Raw genomic sequence first — 25,921 nt, 5'->3', positions numbered from 1 at the left:
ATGTCTTCACTTCTGCAGGCCTTCGTAGAGGCATTTACGTCATCCATTGATCAGAGGATCAATGTACAGTCTCTGTTCCCTGGAAAGTATACAATTAATGCCACCTGTCAGGGTAACCTCGTAAACGCTCTGAAACCAGTGGTTGTTGAATATGGAAATAATTCCAATGACATATTTTGAAATGTTTTTATTTATTAATGAGTGAAAGTGGATGAATAAATCAAAACGTTTAAAGATATTGGGTTGTAATGTTTTCCATATTCAACACAAGTTTTGTGATCTATTTATTACAAGCTGAGAAAACAGTGTAATCCATGATGACTAATTAAACCGATCATAGGTGTAAACAAAATGAAAGGGAGATAATAGAAGGAAGTAAACAATTAAGAAAATATTGAATTGAAGGAAACTATTAATCCCAAGGACACCCAAATTGAATTTTCAACTGGTTACCGAATGCATATTTCAAATAACCCAAATGATCTCATAAAGTTATTGAGAGCACATGTGTAATAACAAGATTAAATATACACTAAAGTTTGTAAATTATAAACCAGCATTGTTTGCATATTTTTGTTTTTCTGAGTGAGTTTAGTTTTACCAGTATTTCAGCAATATCCCTGTGAGGACTGCAGTATTTCACATGTGAAACCAGTCTTAAGGTGTGAGTGTTTATTTCTTTGTTAAGTTTTACAATACTTAAATGTTTTCTGACGTATCATAAAACTCACAATGATTTGTCATCTGAAACAAGATGTGTGAAATTTAATATTTTTTTTATATTTACAGCATTTAAATAAAACATACAACACAGATGTTCCGCTAGTATTGATGAATTCCTTCAACACCGATGATGATACCTCGAAAGTGCTGAAGAAATATGGACAGGTGAAAGTCAGCATCTACACCTTCAACCAAAGCAGGTAAAGACAGCAAATAAATATGCATGGTATTTGACAAGGAAATGCTAATACATGCATCCACAATAGGGAACAGTAAATTGAACACGTCCAGGACGAGACTGCTAAGGGAGGTATGTCCTATCTATGATGTTATCTTACAGACCCTGTGGCTTCATATGCAGAGACACCCGAGGTGCTAGTATCATTGTTTGAAGTGCTTTGATGCAGCTCAAAACACTAGAGGTCCTGGGACCCGTTTCACAAAACTCTCGTAAGCCTAAGATCTCGTAGGTTTTCTCATAGCCATTGTACCTCCTATACTGTAACACAGGAGCTAGGATGCTACGAGAAAAGTTATGGGATCTTAATCTTACGTAAGTTTTGGAAACGGGCCCCTGGTAGAAGGATGGCTGATGTCACTGTTCAGTATTCTAGTTGTAGAAGTGAGTGGCTGATGTCACTATTCGGTATTCTAGTTGTAGAAGTGAGTGGTTCTGTGGTTTAGTTGTAGAAGTGAGTGGCTGATATCACTGTTCAGTGTTCTAGTTGTAGAAGTGAGTGGCTGATGTCACTGTTCGGTATTCTAGTTGTAGAAGTGAGTGGTTCTGTGGTTTAGTTGTAGAAGTGAGTGGCTGATATCACTGTTTAGTATTCTAGTTGTAGAAGTGAGTGGCTGATGCCACTGTTCAGTGTTCTAGTTGTAGAAGTGAGTGGCTGATGTCACTGTTTAGTATTCTAGTTGTCGAAGTGAGTGGCTGGTGTCACTGTTCAGTGTTCTAGTTGTAGAAGTGAGTGGCTGATGTCACTGTTCGGTATTCTAGTTGTAGAAGTGAGTAGCTGATATCACTGTTTAGTATTCTAGTTGTAGAAGTGAGTGGCTGATGCCACTGTTCAGTGTTCTAGTTGTAGAAGTGAGTGGCTGATGTCACTGTTTAGTATTCTAGTTGTAGAAGTGAGTGGCTGGTGTCACTGTTCAGTGTTCTAGTTTTCCCAGGTTCTGACCAAGATCTTATTGGATTGGAAATGTGGTTCTTCTGAAGATATAACTTTTGTATAAAATTCTGTCAAGTTCACCTGTCTCTTAAACACACAGCCCATTAAGGATGAATACAGCAGAACTGTATCTATGTTGTCATGGTCAGACACGCATTTTGGTAATGAAGTACTTTAAATATCACTTACCAAATGCTGTTTGGCAGATTATTAGACTGGAGATATTGTCAGACATGAAAACAACAAAGTACACAAACACTGTGTGTCTTTTATTGCCAGTTTATGTTGATCTTAAAACATATCTAAATAAAACCAAAGTCCTTGAAATCTGCAGATGGCAAAACTTTCTCATGTTTATATTGTTCATCTGCACATATCATTTATGTTTGACTTGTATAAAGTTCACCTATCTGTCCCTTTAACACACAGATTAGAATTGGGGTCAGAAGTGGTCTTCAGCTACCCATGCTTGTCTTAAAAGATGACTAACAGGATAAGGCTTGCTTTTTTGGTTCACACGTCATCGTATCCTAATTGTGTAGGTGAATGCTCATGCTGTTGATCACTGAATTGTCTGGTCAAGAATCGAATGTATTTACATACCAGTGCCATATAGCTAGGATATTAAACAACAAACCAATGAACGTAAACGCACAACCCAGCTAGAATAAAGTCAACAGAAGTGTATCGATGTGGTCACTGTCAGATGCTTCTTTTGGTTATGAAATTAAAACATATTTTTTACCCTTCACCAATTGTTCCTTGACAGATTATGAACACTCCTGTATGTGCTTTTTACCAGGTATCCAAGGATCAACAGAGAGTCCCTGCTGCCTGTTCCTCTTAACTTCGGAGCTGAGAGTCAGGACGGGTATGTATGTGCTACAGGAAAGCCTCCCCCTCCAGCATGTTGGTGCTAAAGAAGGTTTAGTCTGTCTCACAGTCCCTTAACCACATTTTTTTCCCCACTGCCTTGTCCTCTCTACAATACTAAAACCCTAAATGAAGCAAGTTTAGATTTCTGAATCTCTGGTCTCTCTTGAACCCCTTTTCAGTTTAAATGGATTTATTGGTTACAGTCAAAATTATATTTTTCAGAGACTAATCATTAGTCTTAAAAAGGTTATACCCATGAGGATCTGGGGTAGAAAAGGTCTTCAGCAACCTGTACTTGTCATAAAAGGCGTCAATGTTTGTCGTAAGGGACGACTAATGGGATCTGGTGGTCAGGCTTGCTGACTTGGTTTACATTTGTCATCAGTTCCCACTTGCACAGATTGATGCTAATCCTGATGATCACTGGATTGTCTGGTCCAGACTCAATTATTTACAGACCGCCGCCATATAGCTTGAATATTGCTGAGTGCAGCATAAAACTAAACCCACTCAGTCACTCACTACTCTGGATGCTGAAGAGATGTCCTGATTGTTCAGGCTAGGTGTAAATATTTCATCTCTTGTCCTTGCATGAAGAGACAGGTCAATACAGTATTGATTTCTTGGTTTATGATCAGTCATATATTGTATGTGAAAATCAGTGCAATATATTTGTATGTGCTGTTAAACAGATGTTATCAACAGTTCTTTATCAGAATTTATGACTGGTGGTTTGGCAAGGTGAAAGTTGGCACACTTCTAAATGAATTAAGTGTTTCATGGAAGCAAAATTTAACAGAAGTAAAGCTTATTTGAATTTGAATCAACAATTTAAATTAGTTTGTATTTGTTTTATTCAGGACTATTATGCATGTTGAAACCAGGTAGGAATGCAAGTGAGAATATGTACCAAGTAACCTATGGAGGTTGTAAGAGGTGACTGAATAGATCAGGTTATACAAACTGGCATTGAGCACTGTTCAGAACATCTGTCACAGGATTGTTTGGTTGTCCTAAGGGTCACAACGCACAGAAAGTCAAAACGCAAAGGCACAGTCACGTACACAAAGGCACAGACATACACAGCTACACATAAATCATTATCCTGGTTGTCCTCACAGGTGGTACCCTCCCGGCCACGGAGATGTCTACCTCAGTTTCTACAACTCCGGCCTGTTGGACGAGTTCATAAACGCAGGGAAGAAGTATGTGTTTGTTTCCAACATCGACAACTTGGGTGCAACTGTCGACCTCAGTATCCTTTGTCAGCAACAACTGATAGATAGGAAAGGAACAAGCTGTACCTAAGGTCACAAACTTTCTTTGGGCAGTGAAACAACCTGATCCTGCCAGTAGTAATATTTCCATGTGTTTCGTAGACATTCACACATGCTGATGTTATCCAAGTTGGCAATACAATTTTGTAGGTGTCATCTTGTGTTTGGTTTGGTATGATGTCAAACATCACTTGTTATCATACTAATAATGCCAACAGAGATTCTAGACGGACAGGGTTCAGACTGATGTTTTTCAGACAGACAGGGTTCAGACTAATGTGTTTTTCAGACTGAAATGGCTCGGCTGATGAGCTTGACAGACTGACAAGGTGCAGGCTGATGAGCTTGACAGACTTACAGGGTTCAGTCTGATGAGCTTGACAGACAGACAGGGTTCAGACTGATGATCTTGACAGACTGACAGGATTTAGTCTTGTGAGCTTGACAGACTGACAGGGTTCAGGCTGATGTACTTTTCAGACTGATAGAGTTCAGCCTTGTGATCTTGACACACTGACAAGGTTAAGATTAGTACAGTTGTCAGACTGGCATCATTCAGACTTTGTTTGTTTTTTTCTGATAATGTAGTTTCACTGTAAGAATATGTACTTCTCACAGTTTACTTTCCACAGCTCAGCACACCATGGAATAGACTTTCAACTCTTGCAACACCTTAACCAATGAAAGATATTCTTAATTTCCTTCTGAACCCAGAGAATGGACCTGCGCCAGAGTTTGTGATGGAGGTCACCGACAAAACCAGGGCAGACGTCAAGGTAGACAAATCTTGATTGTCAAGCTATCGAGACACACTCCAGACAAAATTGATCTCAGTTCAAATACAGTCTGTTGTCCAGTGAATTATGTCTCTGGGCTGTTACTGTGGATAAACAGAACCCATTCGACGCCCTAATTAACTTCCTTCTGAAATGTTACAATGTTCAAAATACCAAATAACCATTGAACACAAACATCGATGATTGAGAGAAATTCAGGGACAGAGTGAGATGGAGAAGATTGGCATCCAAAGCAAAACTGTCTATAGAACTTGAACAGAATACTTGATATTATATGCTTGGATATATACAAGACAAAAATATAATTGCAAAAAGAGACTGGCGAAAAGACTGTAAATTTTTACCAAATATATTTAACATTGTGAAATGCTGGGTGAGGGGATGACTTATGAGGATCAGTGTTCTGAGCTTTACTCTGTACCTCAGGGTGGAACACTGGTAGAATATGAAGGCAAGACGAGGCTTCTGGAAATTGCCCAGGTCCCTAAAGAACATGTGAGTAGTAATCAGCTCCAGATTTAATAATGAGTACATTAATGAAGTATTTATATAACAGTGAAAGCATTATTTATGTAACTGTGAACGCAATACTTATGGAATGATGATACCATTATGCTATTTTTTGCACCTAGAATCTAGCGCAATACTGCTCTCTAGCGGATAGTTCGTTCCACGCTAAGTTCAGCCATATATGTCCGTATATCCGCTTCTCAGGCACCCACTTAGACTGTGTGCATGGTGTCAAAGATTCTTGCTCAGGGAGACAACACAGTAAGAGACCCAGGTCACATATTTTTGATGTCTCCACCGTAATTTGAACTCGGACCTTTGACTTGAGAGACCAGCTTGCTAACCATTACAGCTCTGTTCTCCAAATGTAACAGTGAAGATATTTGATATGTAATAGTTAATTCAGTACTTACGTAACAGTAAATACATTACTTATGTAACAGTGAATGCATTGTTTAGGTTACAGCGAATACATTTCTTTTCTATAGATACTTTTGTATCCTTCAGGAATTCTCTATTACTGAAATAGGTATAAATGTATTATCTGTTTGTTTTTGTTGCTCTATAACTATCTTAGATTTCATACTGTTTTATTATTTCTACAGGTTGATGAATTTAAGAGTGTAAGCAAATTCAAGTAAGTAAATTTTGTGCATTTTAAAACATACCAGATGTTTTCAAAATGTAAAATATGTCAGAGGCATTTGTCCAGTTACGAGCGTAATCATTTTAATGAAAATATCACATACAGCCACACCACTCTGATCTTTTGACATTTCTATGTGACAGAGTGACTTTTGAGATCTGGAGTAGTTATACGGTGGAGTTGAGATGCTTATCTGGCCATGCTGACTGTGTGACAACAGCAAACCAGTTGTCATGATCTACAGCAACAAGCTGTTGTAATACAGCAGTCATGTTGTTAACAACAGCGTGAACAACATTTATCCAGTCTTTACAACTGATATTCTAGGGTTGTGCTCAAGTTTGATTTCACTTTTGTATTTTGATGTTCATTTGCATTACTTAATTTCCATTCCACTTTTAGCAATATTCTAGCAATTTCATGGTGAGGGACACTAGGAGTGACCTTCAGACATTGAACCCATGTGGGGAGTCAAATTGGCATGACAAGCAAACACTTTCACCACCAGGCTACCCTACAGCCCCTTTTGATGTTCAGATAATCCGACAATAGTCAAATAAAAACAAAGTTATTCAGCTCAGTACTTTTTTTCTCCTTATCATCACATTTTGATAACAGAAGGGAATTGTATTTTGTGCTGGCTGTTGATTGTTTTAGAGTACATGTATTTAGTGGTTAATTCTTCTGTTTCTAATCCGTACAAATTATATAAATAGAACAGGAGAGAAAAATACTTTGCTTTCATCTCCAATCAGATAATGTTCTAAATGACATTTCCTTACAGGATTTTCAACACAAACAACTTATGGATGAATCTAGAAGCAATCAAGAGGGTTATAGAAGAGAAAACACTACACATGGAGATCATTGTTAACCCAAAGGTATGCCTTACCACATTGTGCACTGGTTCCTAGGTTTCACTGTTTAAATACTGATTTTGAATGGATGCATTCTTAATGTCACATCAGTGATTTCTTTTCATGACAATGGACTCATGTACAGTAGTTATTCCTGAAAGATTTCGTGTTTGAGTCCAGCTGTACCCTTGCACACCAAAAGAGTCAACTTAATGAATCAGGAGTGAAGATTTAATGACTTGGTTTGTGTCTTCTTAACCTGATGACGTTAGATCTTTGCTCAGGTTCTTTGGGTTTTTTCTATCCAGGCTATGGTTTGGTTGACTGAGTTTTGTCTCAGTTACTGCCTTAGGTTCACTGACTAAATTCACTGCTATTTGTGTCATCAATACTACTTTGAATATGTTTTGGTTGTGTGTCTGTAGTTAACTTTGCTTCTGTCCCAGACTCTTGACAATGGTACCAATGTTATTCAACTGGAGACAGCTGTTGGAGCTGCCATCAAGAGCTTTGAAGGAGCTATAGGTAACCATAGCAACTGCACTTCTTGCAGTTTATCTTTTCATCTTACTACGTCTTTGTACAAGTCAAGTAATGTGGAATACTCTATGCAGTGTTGTGTCCCTTGAAGTGTATGTGAGTTCAAATCCTGGTTTGTCCCATTAATGTTTCTCGTCAGCATCATACCCCTGGTGATTAACTTACATCACTTCATTTCCTACGTGAGGCTGATGACATTTCGATACTGTAAAAGGCAGCATAAAATCTAACACCAAATCTTTGTATGGGTTGATGATACAGGTTTCAAAGATACACATTGTATATGGATTCACAAGGAGCTTAAACCTGTGAAGATCCAGGTTACAATTGGTCTTTACAAACCTATGCACGTTGTATGAGGCAACTAACGGGATCGGGTGGTCAGGTTTGCTGACTTTGTTAATATGTCATGTCCCAGTTGTGTAGGACGATGCTCATGCTGTCAATTGACCTGTGAATGTCCCGAAGTAGAACAGGCCTGCAGCAACCCATGCTTGCCATAAATGGTGACTATGCTTGTTTTACAAGGCAACTAACAGGATCAGGTGGTGAGGCTTGCTGACTTGGTTGACACGTAATCTGTTCCCAATTGCACAGATCAATGCTCATGTTGTTGATCACTGGATTGTCTGGGCCAAACTCAGTTATTTACAGACCACCTCCATATAGCTGGAATATTGCTGAGTGTGGCGTAAAACTAAACTGAACTCACTCACTCACTCATGCTGTTAATCACTGGATTTTCTGGTCCAGACTTGATTATTTACAAACTGCCGCAATATAGTTGTAATATTGGTGAGTACAGCATTAAACAACAAGCCAACTAACCACTTAGAGTTATTAATGTAGAGTCTGATAATGTCTTTGGTCCCTGACAAATTAGCAAATGTCTGTAAAAGATTTCCCTCAGTTCCATATTAACTTGTTTGTTATTTATTTCATGTACTGTGTACGATTAACTGTGGCATGTCTTTCTTCATGTGACTAGGTATAAACGTCCCGAGGAGTCGTTTCCTTCCCGTGAAGACATCCTCGGATTTGCTGATAGTAATGAGTAACTTGTACAACATGAAGACGGGAGCCCTGGAGATGAGCCCCAAACGTTGTTTCCCCACCGTGCCCCTAGTCAAACTTGGAACACACTTCACAAAGGTAGGCCATTGGTACTGTTAACAAACCCAAACTGGTGCTCTTCTAATCAGGTAGATACATTTTAGACCCCTCCCGATGAAATCCATTTATTAAACAATATCATTATATTTATTTCGATAAATTCTGCATAGTAACATTTTAGCCATTTCACGTGTCATGAATGGAGAACTTTGTAACTAGCTTGGGGGATTCTGGGTAAAAGAGGATACACAGAACCTTAACTTGGTCATGAGATGCAAATACCAGTAAGTGGATGGGGTAGGCAGGCCTGTTTTCATAATGTAGACTGTTAATTAAAACAGATCACTGGATTATCTGACCCAGATTTGATTGTATAACCGGCTGCTGTCATATAGCTGGAATATTACGGAGAGTGGGGATGGCCAAATTTGCAACTACTTTTTCACCATTTTGTATTGTCTTACAAATATATTAGTCCCCTGCAGGAACAGGGGACTATTGTATTCAGCAGCATCCATACGTATGTGTGTACGAACATCCAGATTTTTGTTAACAAGATATCTCCTTAACTATTTTCCCCAATGTTTGCAAAGTTGGTAACAGTCTACATTGGAGGATGCAGACAGTAGTTGATTTGGGTGACCTTGACCGTATCTTCAAGGTCATCATGACTCTTTGACTATTTTTCAAACTTTTGCTAACACCATATCACATGCACTGTTGTACCCAATGTCTTCTAATTTAGTGACAGCCTACATTGGGGATTACACTGACATCCATTGATTGGAGTAACCTTGACCTTATTTTCAAGGTGACCATGACACTTTGACCACTTTTCAAACTTATGTGAAGATAATACCTCCTAAAACATTTTACTCAATGTCTACAATTTTCTCAACAGTCAACATTGGATGATTATGTTGATACCAGTTATTTCAGGCATCTTGTGTGCGACCAAGAAGTGAATATGTAGTAAATATTTCATTGTTCTTTCGCAGCGGGGGACATTGACATATTCTTGGCAAAGACTTGTTCTTTTTAAAATTTTATAAATCATGAGGCTATGTTTGATCCCAGGTAAAGGACTTCCTGTCCCGGTTCTCCAGTATCCCCGACATAATGGAACTGGATCACCTGACAGTGTCAGGCGACGTCACCTTCGGCAAGAATGTCAGCCTCAAAGTAAGTACTAGCTCACTAAATAGACCCTACTGCTCCAGGAAGATGTTGGAGTAAAGATCATGGATAGGTAGATGTTTGAATAATTGGAGGGATTGTCTCTAGGTTTGGAATTTTAGCCACAAAGCCAGATTTGATTAAAGTTTTGCTCTATAATGATTGCCAGTGGAATCTTTAGAAAATGTTCAAAGCATCATCAGGATAGCAAACATTTATGGCAATGATATATCAGTGTAAGTGTTCTATGCTTTAAATCAATCAATTTTTTTTAATGTAATTACTGTTCTGATAACCACACAAGCACCTTACAAAAAAAAACCCTGCTAAACATGATTACATAGAAGTATCAGAACAAAAAGCAAGAATCCATCCATTCTAATTCAGCTTAGTAAGCAACATGAGTTCTGATTGGTCAGTGCTCTAAATTTCCGACTATAATCAGCATATATGATCACAATTTGAAATCGATTCACCAAAACCTTTGAATGTATCCCTACACTACTGGGGTAACGTTTTTCGGGGAACTGTCATTTGCACAAACCCAAGGTTAGTTAATCCTGCTCAAATGGATTGAATTAGCAGGAAAAAATGACAAACCTGTTTCATAAATTCTAACAGCTTACTCACAATAGGCTAATGACCCAACACTATACCATGGAACAAGATTTTTGACATCATTATGGAGTGTGATGTCACCCGCTGTGACGCTATTTGACAACAGAACTGTTAATGGACAGTTGTGAAGGGATCAGCATGTCATTATCATTTGCAACAGCATGCTCATTTCTGATAAGATGGGGGTGGTTTCATAAGTTATAACTTGATTTATGCATCATTGTCAGATTTAGACAGTGTGCACATAACAAACTTGTTGAAGTTTAAAAAGGAACTACTTTTTCTGTTGCTTGTGTAAGTTCGAGAAGTCAAATGATTAACTTTTGACCTAGAGGAACATTGACCTGGTTTAATAACGAGTTCCTTTCACGAAACACCGAGTGAACCAAGTTGAATTAGAATGGGGATAATTGTACTGTGTTTAACAAATTGGGAAAGTATGGTGGTGGTGGTTAGAGAGCCGCAAATTTAGTTATACCGACTGATGATGTCAGCCAACTACGTTGAGATACATTTTAGAAGTTGTACAAATGAATGAAAATCAAGTTCTATGATTGTCAACTTCTTGGCTGCAGTGAGTGCGACGTTTCAGTGTAGGTATGGTGATTGTCACATGATTGGTAACAGTGTTAGTACCTACACCTGCATTCATTGCGATAAAGAGTTGACAAACCATAGAACTTGTTTTTCTTTCAGTTTCAGCCAAGTTTATAATGTTCTTTAGCCTTTAGGAGGAGGGTGGGCAATGGTCTCTTCAAGTCATGTCCCAGGAATTTTTTAATGAAATTGTTGTAAGTCATTGTTGAAGTGTTTTGTTTTTTCATTTATTAACAGGGCACAGTGATCATCATAGCAAACCATGGGGAGAGAATAGACATCCCAACTGGTGCCATCTTGGAAAATAAGATAGTATCCGGCAACCTCCGTATCCTTGACCATTAAGATGAAGAATTAGAACTATTGTTTGTTCATGGCATTACCATGCTCTCCCTATATGTGTGCAAATTGTATATATTATGAATTGTCCATACACTTTCATTAGATGAGATATCCAGTGTTGTGTAAGAATGGGTTCTTGGAAAAGTTATTCGAATGGGCTCAGTGTGGTTATCATTTTTAATCACTGCTCAGTTGGAAGTGGATTTAGGGAGTGAAAATTTAATAATGTAATTGTTAGTTACTTGTGTGGCTGTTTTGGAAAGAATGTTTTTGAATATATGACAGTAAATTGATATAATAAACCAGATGAGCTTGTAATATAATATAGAAATGGAATCTCACCAAGGTGTCTAACAATATGACAATATTCCTTTCACATAATGAGATAAAGAAAACTGTTTCTCAGTAAAATTAGTCTAACAGGCTTTTGTGTATTTGTAACATTCAGTGTAAACCATGGTAACATAACTTTGGCAAGCCATATCATTACCTTTGAAATACAATCTAGTCTTCAAAGCTGTTTTTACAAGCAAAACCCCCAAACTGTATATAGCTCTGAAAAAGTATCATTATGTTTGGCCCACACAACCATATGAAATAATGACATAATATAAACAAGTGTAACATAAGATCTCCCACACAAGTTAATTGTTAGTTGGAGTTACTTTGGTAGCTTGTTTCAGAGGACCAACTCCTGACTTGCCTGTAGAAACGCTCCATGAACGTTGCAGGTGTTTCTCATGACAGTGCTACCTTGTAACAATCAATACCTGAATTATCTTACACTGAATCTGTTTGTAGATTCCTTTAAACTGTGTTCCATGCCACGGTGTGTTTATCACTATGTCTCACAGACAGATATTTTCTTCCCGGTTGAAGACGTGCAAGTATTAACATAACACTCTCTTCACACAATGCACCTTTCTAGTGCCATCTGAAATGTTTTATCAGAATTTCCTAAATATTCTATTTCTTTGTTGTTCTCTACTCAAGTTCTACAATATTTATGCATCCAGATATAAAATATACTGCTCTTTCACCATGAAAGTGAGTTTCATGGGCTGATCACGCCTTCAAGATTACATCTGTACATCCCATGTGTTACCAGTAATTAATGTACAGTCGAGTCTTGTTAATCCCACCTCCATTTATATGATTATGAGCTTTATTCAACGCTTTTGTTGGCAACAAATTGAATAAATGTAACTTAACCTATAAACGTAGTGTCAATTATTTACTCCAACAACCTTGTTAATCCGACAATTTGCTGTGCAACGGACAATGTTGGATTAACGAGACTTGACTGTAGTATGTCTAAAATCTCCAGAAAATAAATTATTTGAGTTAATGTATAACATTAGCTAGTAGTTAGCATGTTGGTCACCAGCATTTGCTGACACTTCAGTTACCGTATTTCCTCTACCAGATATCCAGGTGTCTGTTAGTGAAGTGCAAGCTGTTAAAACAAGTCTTGTTCGTGCTTGTCCAGTTGCAACTCACAACCCAGTAACTGTAAATTCTAGATATGTGACTACTGAAAATCATCTTTTTAAATCATGAACTTATCACAGTATGAATGTGATATTTCATTTATGGAACCAGTGTCTAGTAGAGGAAATATGTCATTTAGACATATCTGAGGGTTGTAGTTCAACTATCTGTTTAACATATGATAAAAGAACATTATTAAGTGTACCGACTTATTTCTTGAAATATTGTAATTCTTTCCAACAATAGATATGAATAACCCATGTTTCAGGATGTGAATGAAGTTGACTATCATTCTCTTATTTCTGTGATTACATCTTGCTTTAAGTTTATGTATAGATGTGTAAATCGGATAGATAGGTATTTATAAAAGATCAAATCTTTCAACATGCTAACACAGTATTCCCTGGCTAATTCCACTGTCAATATTTGTGTCATCTTGTATCTTCTTGATGCAGTATTGTATTTTCCAAATGGCCACCTGTTGTCCCCCCTAGACTTGAGTTTATAACTGTGTCAGCAGTACAGGGGCCATTAGTCATAGACTAGAACACTGACAGGTGAAATGTAATTATGTTGTTGTTCAATAGTTATAGACACATTGTTCTTGATGTGTCTGCCCAGTTCTGCAGGTTGGGTCACGATTCCAGCCAGGAGAAGCTGTTGTGATCTCACAACCAAAAACAAAATCCTCCCTACCAAATCATCTTTTTTTTAAAAAAAAGTGATGAGAAACAAAGAAATTTATTTCATGTGGTCAAAGAATTCACTGAAGGTGCAAGGTTATGACTCACTGCTTGCAGTAAACATATTCACAATGAATTCATTTCATATCATCCTGTGAGAGATGTTTTGTTTTTTTTCAATACCCCAGTTCTGGAAGTTGTGGTATAGAATTGGTTGTGCAGTGGCCTCATTTGAAATATATACTTAAAGCAATGCATCAGTACCATTGATATCACAGTCTATGTGACCTGATATGATCAATGGTGACGTGTCTATCTCAGTAAAACCAGATACACTTACAGAAAAGAATGTTCATACATTGCAGTGTGTTTCAAGCGTCTTTGTTCCAGAAATAATAATTAATGAATGGTGTTTGCTAGATTTCTGACATTATAGACACAATGGTTGTTCATGTTATTTTTATGTATTTAACAAACAGCTCATTACGAAATTAATAATGAAAAATTGTGAATACTTTGGAGCATACTTTCAAAACAGACTTACAGTAAATCTCATACTTGACTACTCAAGCTTTTTTAACATTTTTTTAATTGAAAAAGCAGACTTGATTTGTTTGGCAGCAGATACATTTTAGGTGTCTTCTGAAGTAGTTATGGAAGTCTGACCAAAATCAGAGACACAAAGGGGCAGGGGGGAATAAAACATCCCCATTGAGTCTGCCCAAACATTCATGTAAATGATATTGTTGACAGTCCATGTTCATAGTTACAACGATCTGTTTATACTGTAATGCGGGAAACTGGCCATCTCACTTAAACTGTATGGTTAAATGTTGGTTGGTGATATACATGCTTGGGGTTTAATAGGAATCATTTATGGGTACTGGTTTGTGAGGGATTTTGTTCAAGTGTAATAATACTGTCTGTTGCTGGAATGCTTGGAAGTCTTCGCGGGGTTTGGTATATCAAATGTAAACAGGCGCTGCATCATTAGCTGGGGTGATTCATGTAATAATAATTTAAGGTTACAAAAGAAATTCTCCTTGTTCACTCACAGTTCTAAATTCATGGGTAATGACATGCTCAAAGCCAAATGAGTACATTCTGATTGTCTGCCTTCAGTGTGTGTTATACGTGAATGTTCAGCCATGTTTTTGTGGCATGTTGAAGCACGAATGGTCCTTTTATCAAAGGCACTGCAATTTCCTTTTACACAGTTGTGGGAAAGATTTCTATCCTTAACTAATCACTCTATGAAAATGAAAAAATATGGGGGTTTCACCCTCAAGTCTTTTAATGGCAAACAGATTCACCCTGATTATGTTACAGGTTTGCCATCACCTCCTGTGACCCGGGATAACCCAAAAAGGTAAACATTCAAAACCTGCATTAGTCTTTCCTCATTTGTCTACCGGACACCCTATGATATTACTGTAACACTGTTCAGAGCACTCTTCCAAACAATCATGATGAACCTTCTTTCAATGCTGCTGTTGTATACGTGAAGGTGGACTGTATATGTATCAAGTGGACAACGAATCCTGCAGCTATATATGATTTCAACATGGTTGTAACTGTTATACTAAGGTGATAACATATTACTCATGAAAACCTTTAAAAACCTTATTTTCATAGCCTGTGAAATGTATTTTAACAAAACAGATTGAGAAACACTTGATCCTTTCCTACTGCAGTTAAAGCTATGACAGTTAACTACAGTTGTGAGGAAGAATCATGTATTCATTTTAAACTTTTTGAGTAGTATATGTACATTGTGTTGGAAAGGTTCTAACCAGTCTCATTCAGTTGTCATTTTGAGACAAGGGTTTATTTGAGTAAAAGATGTTTTTACAGTAAGGTAATATCTCTCAATGCATTCCTGTGTACTGTGACTTGCAGCCAAGTCATCCATCAACTGATGTAATTATTTGTATGATCTGTGTGTGATGCTTCTCCATGGATGTTCTTACAGTCAGCTGGTGCAGATGTATGCTCTGTTACCATGTGTGTCCCCTCACCAACTGCTGCAATGACAGCTTCTTTAGAATGGCAAACACAAAGCAACCTTATTCTGTTGCAGGTAATGAAAGATTGGAAATCATATAGATATATATTTGTGCCAAATAGGAATAAAAGTGATCTAAGTAAAACTGTTTTTTGTTTCTGTTCACTGCATCACCTGTATGCATGTTGAATTTTCTGCTACTCAGAGTATTATATTGGCATCACTATGGAATATGTTCACAATATTTTTGTACTGAGTTGGGGACCAGCAGGGTGTATATTATGCACATTCTCTTGGAGGAAACCAAACAAAAATCTGATTCATGTGAATTAACATGAGCTTGAATTAACATTAACAACTTTTGTTGGTAGGTAAGCATGTGAAATTTTCAATTAAATATCACTAGATGTGATGATTTACCTGTTGTATATTTTGTGCTAGACATTGTTATGTGCAGGAAATGTGGTTACCATGTGAATCTGTCTCATGTAAGCACGGGTATCCACGCCTTGACAATTAGGATCTTTGCTCACGCAGTTATCCAACAGCATGTCAGGCCCACAACCACCTTTAAAACAACAAGAATACTACTGCCATCAAACAACATTCACTCACTCCCATTTCACTGCTGTCTAGCATAACATACTGACCCTCATAGAAATCTGCACAGGTGTGGACAGGTCAAATGGACGTATGTCAGCAAGCAAACAGACAAAACTTAGGAAAATATTAACATCACATGTTTTCATCAATATTCAGCATTCTCTTGTCATGGGGTTACAGTCCATCTCTTGTGATATATGGCAGGACATCTTTTCTAAGTGATTCTTTTATGAAACTTAACAGTCCATCCACTGGGTGGTCCTCCTCCAGGAGAGATGTCACTGTGTCTGAGAGTTCCTCTAAGTGCAGACTACTGAGGACACTGACCTTCGGATCACACCCACTGGCAACACTGGGGAAGACAAGCCATCAATTACTCTAGCACTGCTAACAAAATAATTTGGGATGATTACTCAAACTTGACAAATTCTTTTTAGTGTTCCACATCCTACCATGCACCTCTCAGTTCTTTCATGCAGCCCAGTCACCATATTGCTGGAATACTGCAGTGTTAAACAACAAACAAATTTCATGCAGCCAAATGCAGACTCCACATACAAGCAAGGATGGGGATTTTATTACACTTCATGAGGCTTGGTCTAGAAAATGATCAAATCTACATGTCATTATCTCACATGATTGATATATCATTAAGAAATATTACTTCCAGACTTGGGCATATTTTGACTCACTTATGCACAACTCTGACTTAAAATTAATGACAAGAATGGATTTGAGAGAACATGGGTGCGAAGTAAAATGCAAAGATCAACATTAAAAATCAAAACACTGCGATAACCAGACAGAAACATACACAGAAGATGTATGGTTGAGCTTTAGCTGTGCAATGATTCTGGGGAAGTGTTTGAAAGGCCTTTAGAAGTTGGACAAATATGAATACAAGACAGGTTTTATGGATAACAACTTCCTTCTTACTCTCCACACAACGTTTCATAGATAATTCTTGCTCCTTTGTCAGGTGAATGCTGAGTCAGTGCATAGAGTGAATACATAGATTAAACATGTTTGCACAATGCAAGGAAAGAGAATGTACAAAGATAATATGATCAAAAAGCATTATGTAAACCTGTTTAATCTATATATTCACTATATGCATTGACTCAGCATTCACCTCATGAAGGAGCAAGACTTAGCTCTGAAAAGTCATGGGAAGATATTTGATGACAGTACACCCCTTACAATGAACAGGCCATGCCTTAAGGTCCCACAGTTTACAGTGAGCTTAAACATGTGACCCAATAGTGGCAAAAACTGGCAATTCTTGTGATTCAATGACATGGATGATGACATCAAACATTGTGCATAATGTTAATCACTCCTTCACTGATCCACACTTGATTATATACATGCCATGCTGACATAGCTGGACTATTACTGAGTGCAGGATTCAATGACAACAGCTGGCAGTGGTAAGTACCTGTGATGAGGCAGCTTGGCCCTTGCTGATAAGGTCACCTGTACAGTCAAGCCACTACAGAGCACTGTAAAGCTGAGCTGCTCTACCAGCTGATCAGCTTCAACCCGGGGTGTGTATCTCACGTGTTGACAGCAGCACTCATCACCTCCAGCATCTGCCACATGAAATATACAGCTTGTTGATGTGGATGCCATAGAGAATCTACACAAGCAAACTGTCCAACTTGAAACCATGAACCCTCTCATGCTACACAAAAGTTAAAGAACATGTATGGTCATTTCAGATGAATGGAAACTAGACTAACATAAGGATACATCCCAATGTACAATTACTGTCATCTTTGTATAACCATTTTATGACTATCCTGATCAAAAGTGAGTGAATGAGTGAGATTAGTTTAACACAATCTCAGCAATATTCCAGCTATATGGCAGCCGTTTGTAAATAATCGAGTGTGGACACTCCAGTGATCAACAGCATGAGCATCAATCTGTGCAAATGGGAACCAATGCCATGTGTCAACCAAGTCAGCAAGTCTGACCACCCAATCTGAATAGTTGCCTCTTACAACAAGCAGAGTTGCCTTTCCTGCTCAAAAGGACTTAATAAAAATTATTGATTAGAGGCATTCATACTTTATGGCCATGGTGGTGATGACAATTTTTAGGGAAAAGCATGTATAAAGTACGGGTCACGGAAGACCATTTCTAACCTGGAGACTCTGAACCAAACAAAGCAACATGTTTTACTATTTCATTACTGGACACAGGGAAGAAACAAATGCTATTTCAACCAGGACCCTCAAGTAATAACAGGGATCTGTTCTTACCATCACCATCTGCTAACTTCTCCAACCGTTTATACCAAGGGTACAGAGCTCCCCGTCTATCGGTGACTGGGGCTTGTAGAACAAGAAAACATGAGTTTCATGAAATAATCGCAAAGACATAAGTGAAATGAAGCACTTCTAACCTAACTCTACTTAAGCATGTGCCACGAAGCATGTCACAACAACTGCCAGCCGTAAGCCAACATACAGACCAGTCTGTGGGTAATCTTTAAAAAAAGTCGACATTACAGTCAAAATCTTTGTGTATGGTAGACATTTTTTCTTTGCTGGACATTTGAGAAGTTGAGGTGATGAAGAATGATGATAATTTTATGGATATCCAACTTCTTCAGAGAATAATGAATATAGACGTTGTATATCCATAAAATTATCATTATTCTAATAGCAGACATATTCACCCAACTCTGTAGAAGAGTGTGCATTTAAAACATGCTGGTTAGTACTCAAGGCCTACTTGCACACACTGATCTTAGCACAGTGATTATCACTGGTCTTAGTAACTAATTCTTAGAAAATGGGTTTTATGCTCATCGTAGTGCTCAGGTTGTTTTGTGCCGTGGACACTGTTCTTATTGATAGCAAAAACATTACAACTCAACACAGATCTAAAGTGTGCAAAATATAGACTCGCCCTGTGGTCCCTGGCTAATAAAAACGTATCACGACCACTAAATAATAAGTTTGCAGAGGTCCTGGCGGAGAGTGAATTTGGTATTGATAGTTAAGTAAATTTCATGGTATGAAAGTTATTTTGGGCCACAGAAGAACAGACAGAACCACTAATTATTGTCCACTCACTGGTGAGAAATTTTGGAATATTTTTTCCCTGGATCTCAAGATGACATTGCAGTCCATATCTGTATGTGATGTTACACAATTTTACAGAAAATACAGTTTTCCAAAGGAAATGAATATTAAACATGCAGACATGCATTCTGGTTTCTATTTTTTATGGTACAAATGTTACCTCTAGCATGTTGAATACAATGTGTGCATATCTCTCACTTGATCTAAAATTTAAAATGTACTTCTAAATCATACCTGTCAGTATGGTGAAGACATTGTGGACATCTTCTCTCACTTGGAGCAGGTGAAGCTCGTGAAGAAGCTGTTGTTTCTTCACCTCAAGTTTGTGAATCTCCCTCACCAGTGGTAAAACACGATTATATCTGAAGCAAGGTGAGTGATGCTGAAGGCTGTCATCAAGAATATAAACTAAAGACTCAACCAACATGTGACTGAAGTAGAGATTTTAAATGAGCACTTCATAGCAACTTACGTATTTGAGAAAGAAACGTTGTGTGGACAGTATACTATAAGACTGACCTTGTGATACATTAACTTTTGAGTGACATATACATCATCCAATCATCTACTGTCAATTCAGCAATGTACAAGGCAATATAACCAACTGTGCTGGAAATGTTATTATTATTTTGGAGCTCTCGAAGAAATCAGTAAATGTAATAATTTAACACTACAAAACATCAAACCAATGAGAAAGGCCCTGTTAAATACAGCAACCTGTGATGTCCATAACTCTCATATTGACATTGGTTTATGATAGTCATAAGACTAACATCACATGTAGAGCAGGTCCCAAAAGTCTCACTTAGTTATCCTTCTGTTTGGATGCACCTTAGACACTTCCCTGAAGCCTAGAAGCAAGAAGACCTTTTTTGGGAATATGTAGTATTCAATGACAGTGACAAAGAAAAACAATTCTTACATTTTCTGGCCATTTAAATCTGAGATGGGTTTCACCTCTTGCTCTGCAACTTCATCTTCCAAGTCAGATTTCCTTTTCATCAACTTCTTTTTTTTCAGCTGAATGACAGATAGATCTTCATAATCCTGGGAGAAAATATGTCTCATATGTAAATGTTCCAGTGTTTGAGGATCAGCATCATCTAGTGTGTCTTATAGCCACTCTACAATGATATACATATAGACCAATCATCACCAGTTTCATTTCAGGAGCAGCATTACATCATCTCATTCATCAACAACTCAGTATACAATGTCTCCAGCTTGTAACCTTGCAATGTACAGCCAATCATAAAAACTCTTGAGAATGAAAGTTCGGCATCGATCTAATTTAAAAACTGAGGCCCTGTATGAGTGAGCCTTTTGATTATGAAGTCTTTTGATTGAATGAGTGAGTGAGTGAGTGAGTGAATGAGTTTAGTTTTACGCTGCACTCAGCAATATTCCAGCTATATGGCAGCGGTCTGTAAGTAATCGAGTCTGGACCAGACAATCCAGTGATCAACAACATGAGCATCGATCTGTGCAATTGGGAACCGATGACATGTGTCAACCAAGTCAGCGAGCCTGACCACCCGATCCCATTAGTCGCCTCTTACCACAAGCACAGTCGCTTTTTAAGGCAAGCATGGGTTGCTGAAGGCCTATTCTACCCCAGGACCTTCACGGGTCTTGATTGAATAAGATCAATGAAAAACATACTTTAGCTGGAAATGGTGATACAGGTATAATGTAAAATATAGCATGCAGAGCTAATAGGTGCCCAAAAAGACATATATTGTCAAAGATCCAAGATAAAAATATCCACATCATGAACTGTCATCATATGTAGAAGAAACGGAGCTGAATTTAATATTAACTACAAATTTGAATAGCACAAAATGTCAAATAAGTCCATAGTGACTTCAGTTTGGATTCAAATTCTGAATTTCATTGAGTCGCTCTACACGCTATAACAAGCAAGTAACAACCATTAGGTAATTTTTACGAGTACAATACATGAAAATCAGTGAGATGAACAGGTAAGTAAGATTTCACAGATGTAATGCTGAGCCCAGAGTACAGCCTGGAGAGCCAAGAGAGGCAATCATGGTCTACAATCAATGCATGCATCTCTCACTTAAACCTACAGAACTAGCTCGTGTTTAGTTGTAGGATGATTTTCTATAGCTTGTTTGACAAAAGGTAGATTGAGTAATCATACTACTGTTAGACAGAATTAGATAATAAACTTGATGGCATGTTGAATACAACATTCATCCTTCATAATTTCTTTCCATCGAGTGATGTAACTATGCAATCCCTGACCGGCAAATGGCAATGACCACAATGTAGGATTCTACAGCATGCTTTAATCACTCTTGCTGTGTTCACACCCAACTGAGTTGGTTCCTAGGTGACTGAATTTAATACCATGGAACACAACTGTTTCACATACAAGAGATGGTGAACTGTCTTACATTATGTCTTTGACTGATAATGAATACCTGGAATGGTATAGTGAAATAACTGTTATACCATAGCTAGAAATGGTATAGTAATCATGGTAATCAATAACTCGAAATGGTATTTCAATTCTTGGAACATTCAGATAGAGGAGTTAAAATCCTACCGACTAGCGACCAGTTATCTTCAGCATGTGGGTGTAGTGTTTGCACAAACAGCCTGACTTGTAGTTCGGTAGTATTGCATACATTTACACATTACAAAAGTGACTGGCAACAAGAGTTAAAATCAAGCTGTCAACGCAAGAACTACAGCCTAATGTTGGCAATTACTGGTACACAGTGTTATTAAGTGTTAACCAGTGTATGAACTCATACAAACAGGAAGCCCACAGGGCTGATAAATAAAAAATTTTGCCAGCCCTGTTAACATGTAATCAGCCCTGAATTAAATATCGGAAATTGAGATATGGTGTTAAAAGAAAGTAATTAATGAAGTACTTGTAATGAGGTAAACTTAAACATGCGCAAAAGCAAATTTAAAATAAAAGACTTGGTGGTCACTGTTAATTCATTTAGTGTCACTGCCATCAGAAATGAACATCATTCATTGGCTGCAAGCATTCTCTAGACCAATCACATTTAGCGTTACATAAATGGATAGGCTGATCTGTGGAAGTTACAGTTTGATTGATTATGAACTAAACAGACATCATCTAGTTACCACAATTGTACATTATTTTCGAAATATATTTCCCGTACTCAATGGCATGGTCAAATATATACCCTTGGAAAATGTATTCGCCCACAGGGCCAGCTATAAATTAAAGTTGTAAGCCCACCATGTAACTAGCAAGCAAAGGGCAGACGCTATTTCATACACTGGTGCTAACGTTGTCTTTACACCCCATTGAGAGATTTGCAGGCCAAGGACTCCCTGAGAAATGGTACTGGTATGCACATTTGTCCTGTCATTGTGCAAAGCATAAAATATCAACTGATAACAAAGCTAGGAGTGGTGTTGGTCATAGGATTTATATCACTGTGTTCACGTACCCTTGCATCATGGGTTACCGTAGTATTAAGAAATTCACAACTATGAATACGATCACATAAACATACCTTGAATTCGACAACATACCTTTGTATCATTTAATGTCAATAAAACACTTTCATTCTGAAGTTCATCCTTGGCCATATCAGATGTCAGGTGGTCATTGTGCACAAACTCTGGTGATGTCATGTTTCCGTGGTATTTCCTACAGATCAACTTATGGGTGCACAGACATGTCATAATCTCACACATTATGAATAGCCATTCCAAAAGTGTAAAAGTAGGTTCACTATAAGAATGAAGTTAATAAATTGTAATGCAGTCAATGATTATAGAATTAACAGAATAGTCACATTTCTTCAGCATAAATTTCCAGTTCACATAATATGTAGAGTTGATCAACAGAATATGAGATGGAACATCAAAAACAATGTAAGAGATGACCCTATCAGGCTTCAATAATTTGAAAAAATAAAGCAGGGATTTCTCCTTGGGTCATGTGATTATTTATCCTGATTACATCAGCTAGCAGACGAGTGACATTTGGAAAACTCTGAAGCTGTGTAAGTTTATACAAAATGTTTGTAAAGATCACATGAAAAGTGGCATTACTGCTAGACATAAATATACATTAGTTTTTATTAGTAGATGACTGTACGTACGCAAATTGATTAAAGGGGCACTGATGCGGAGCAATTTCCGTGGACTGGTGTAAACTTTTGTTATTGTTTTTCTCCCGTGAGTACCCGGATGATATCCCAGAATTCGTGACTGGTTCGTGACCTCTGCTGCGCAGTCCGTAAGCGCAATTGATAGTTTAATTATAGACAGATCAACTTAGGTGAAGTCATTTTTACTTCATTACAAATGTATTATGAAAACAAATGAAACACTTTGAAGGTTAATCATCTGCCAGTGGTAGAAATGGTAAAAAACAATTAGGACGGAAAAATAACGAAGCCAATGTACGTCTCTATATTTTGTCTCATAACCCTAATTAGTTTATTGTCATATTTATATGATTCTGAAAATTAATAAAAGAACACGCGATCTGCTTATACTTATAGTAAATTTCTAACATAACAGCAACATTTATACATCGTATAGATTGTCAATGTGGATCCTATTTCACACACATGCACGATCTAGTGTGTGTTTTCTGTCATACAGATTCTGCTGAATGCTACAACAAATAGATTAAAACAAAATGCAAATAATGAATGTAAAATAGACTAATTTTATAGCAACAATGTCAGGCTACTACCTTGTTCAGGAATGTATCCATCAATATCCACGTAAAAGAAATTGTATTCCATTCATCTGCAGCTGGTAAATAATCCTGCTCTGTGTCGCGTGTCTTACAACTGTCTCATTTGCGAAAAAGTAACACATCGTTTGACGTCTTTCGTTGGTGAAAACCAGATAAACATCTCATTGGTCTCCCAAGATAGCACACCTGGCAACTAATTGTATGATGTCCGCTATTCTAAGTAATTTAGTTAACCAATAATGAGCAATCAATCAATCAACGGAAGGGTGGTTAATTCTTTGAAGGGAGGATGTTGTTTTTGCACTCACACTTTACGACAGGGTGTAGTCATCTACACACACTGCCTTTTGACAAATCGGCCAGAAGATAAATGTAATTAATTAATCAGTGTGTTATCGGTTAATCCTTTGATCGATGTGTGTTTTTGTAACTCAGTTGATAAACCCTCTTGCATCACTTACATGCACATATTACATAACATACAATACATTTGCCATTACAGACCTTAATTTATAATGTTGAGTATTTACTCCAGACAGGAGAAATGCCAAATGGGAACCTTTGTTGAGTAATTGAAGTGGTGTTACTACTAATTATACCTGTTATGAATTCATTAATTGACCATCCAGAGAATGATGACAAATAACACGTGTAGGTTTACACCATCAAACGAGTTACAGCAAGGAAGATGTAATCTCTGTGTCGCATGCAGCCTGAAAACACTTATGGGCCGAAAGTGTTTTGAGGATACCAACGGAATTTCGTTACATAAGGAATACATACAGGCATTTGCTGTGTACTTGGGTAAATAGGTGAAATAAGGGGTTTTTTTACGTTAGAAAAGTTTCAGATTTCTCTACCGAAGGCAAAGTAATCGTTTATTGTTTACAAATTCAAATAAATCAACTGTGTGTTTTTTATTATCATAAATAATAAACCATTGTAGCTACCATAGCTACCAAATTTTTACGTATGATATTTGCTATCACAACTGAACCAACACTCAAAATTACTTAAATATAAAGCTTTGCAATCTTCCGGAGGAAAACAAATGGCTTGCTACGTGCCTGTAGACATCATATTTTCATGTAACATGATTAAATATCGAGGTTAAAAACACAGAAATAGGATCAAATTGAGTAACTATACCATCCAAGCATCCGAAACAAACTACACTGCTGGGATATTTTGTTACGATCAGACAAGGAATACCATGGATATTTTTAAATAATGGCATATGATGGGCATCCGGCCTCCTGACTCTTTTGGGTGAAGAAATTCTGCTAATATGGACAGGAGCCCAGTTCCTTTGTCCGTCACGGTCGAAGGAGCGGGCGCTGACCAATTTGCAGTTTGATTTCGTAATTAGACTGTTGGCGAGAAACATCATTGGCTGCACATCAGTGCCCCTTTAAAGTCTGTACATTTTTCGCTCACAATCGTGATGACCTACCGATGAATGCAAAAATCGATAGATGGCGCAATTTGGTGAGTGGCACATTAGAAAATACCACGGAAACGTAGGTACCACGTAATCATGACGGTAGTTCAGCTAGCTGAACTATCATGACGGCACAGACTGGGAGACATCAATCTTACCCAGTAATGACAGTATTGATATGCCTCTGCCCATAAACCAAGAATCGTGTTAATTAATTATAATTACACACTAGCAGTTAAATAACACGTAAACCTAATTCACGAAATCGACAATTACATCAGTCCTATAACATGCTCCTATTTCCTTCACCTTTTTCAGTCTCACTTGACAAAGTATCAACAAAGTTCACATACTCGTTCAGTTTGAGACTGCAGATCAGACAGTCTTTCAAGAATTCCACCTGACATTGCGAATGGTCAGTCAGCTTTGGCTTTTCGAAAATATTAAATCACAGAACCCTACACAAACAATCCATGTCAACATGTTTTATACGTCGCGCCCAGACCACTTCCTTCAATTTTACCTCGCATGCGCAGTAAGCAGGTTATTCAAGGAAATAAATAATATACGAAAAAGACACAGAGAAAAACGAATTGATAACAGATATTCATGAAACTAATATCATCACTA

The 25,921-nt window shown here is 37.6% G+C and overlaps 2 protein-coding genes across 6 annotated transcripts in view; one reads left to right on the top strand and one right to left on the bottom strand.

Moving 5' to 3' along the window:
* LOC137293416 (UTP--glucose-1-phosphate uridylyltransferase-like) overlaps positions 1–15,568 on the top strand; it is a 65,957-nt gene extending 50,389 nt beyond the window's left edge. For 4 of the 5 annotated variants that reach the window (XM_067823940.1, XM_067823941.1, XM_067823942.1 and 1 more), the window contains 11 exons: positions 790–923; positions 2,698–2,766; positions 3,893–4,026; positions 4,736–4,824; positions 5,272–5,340; positions 5,961–5,992; positions 6,786–6,882; positions 7,305–7,383; positions 8,387–8,550; positions 9,589–9,693; positions 11,140–13,909. In XM_067823940.1, the coding sequence (XP_067680041.1) occupies positions 790–923; positions 2,698–2,766; positions 3,893–4,026; positions 4,736–4,824; positions 5,272–5,340; positions 5,961–5,992; positions 6,786–6,882; positions 7,305–7,383; positions 8,387–8,550; positions 9,589–9,693; positions 11,140–11,247 (1,080 nt within the window). In that variant the 3' untranslated portion in view covers positions 11,248–13,909. Of the gene's footprint in view, positions 1–789; positions 924–2,697; positions 2,767–3,892; positions 4,027–4,735; positions 4,825–5,271; positions 5,341–5,960; positions 5,993–6,785; positions 6,883–7,304; positions 7,384–8,386; positions 8,551–9,588; positions 9,694–11,139 lie in introns of all 5 variants that reach the window. The other variant, XM_067823943.1, reaches the window with a different exon arrangement.
* A 578-nt stretch (positions 15,569–16,146) lies between these two features.
* Positions 16,147–25,812, bottom strand: LOC137293417 (uncharacterized). The gene is made up of 6 exons (XM_067823944.1): positions 25,645–25,812; positions 20,044–20,168; positions 19,356–19,483; positions 18,294–18,365; positions 17,465–17,618; positions 16,147–16,378 (listed from the first exon to the last, which is right to left on the bottom strand). The coding sequence occupies exons 1-6, from the start codon at positions 25,696–25,698 to the stop codon at positions 16,201–16,203; spliced, it is 711 nt and encodes a 236-aa protein (XP_067680045.1). The 5' UTR covers positions 25,699–25,812; the 3' UTR covers positions 16,147–16,200.
* Positions 25,813–25,921: the final 109 nt, after the last annotated feature.

Source organism: Haliotis asinina, chromosome 8 (genome assembly GCF_037392515.1).
Source record: "Haliotis asinina isolate JCU_RB_2024 chromosome 8, JCU_Hal_asi_v2, whole genome shotgun sequence".
Taxonomy (NCBI): domain Eukaryota; kingdom Metazoa; phylum Mollusca; class Gastropoda; order Lepetellida; family Haliotidae; genus Haliotis; species Haliotis asinina.
The sequence above is the reverse complement of the archived record's forward strand: the minus strand, read 5'-3'. Positions and strand labels throughout refer to the sequence as shown.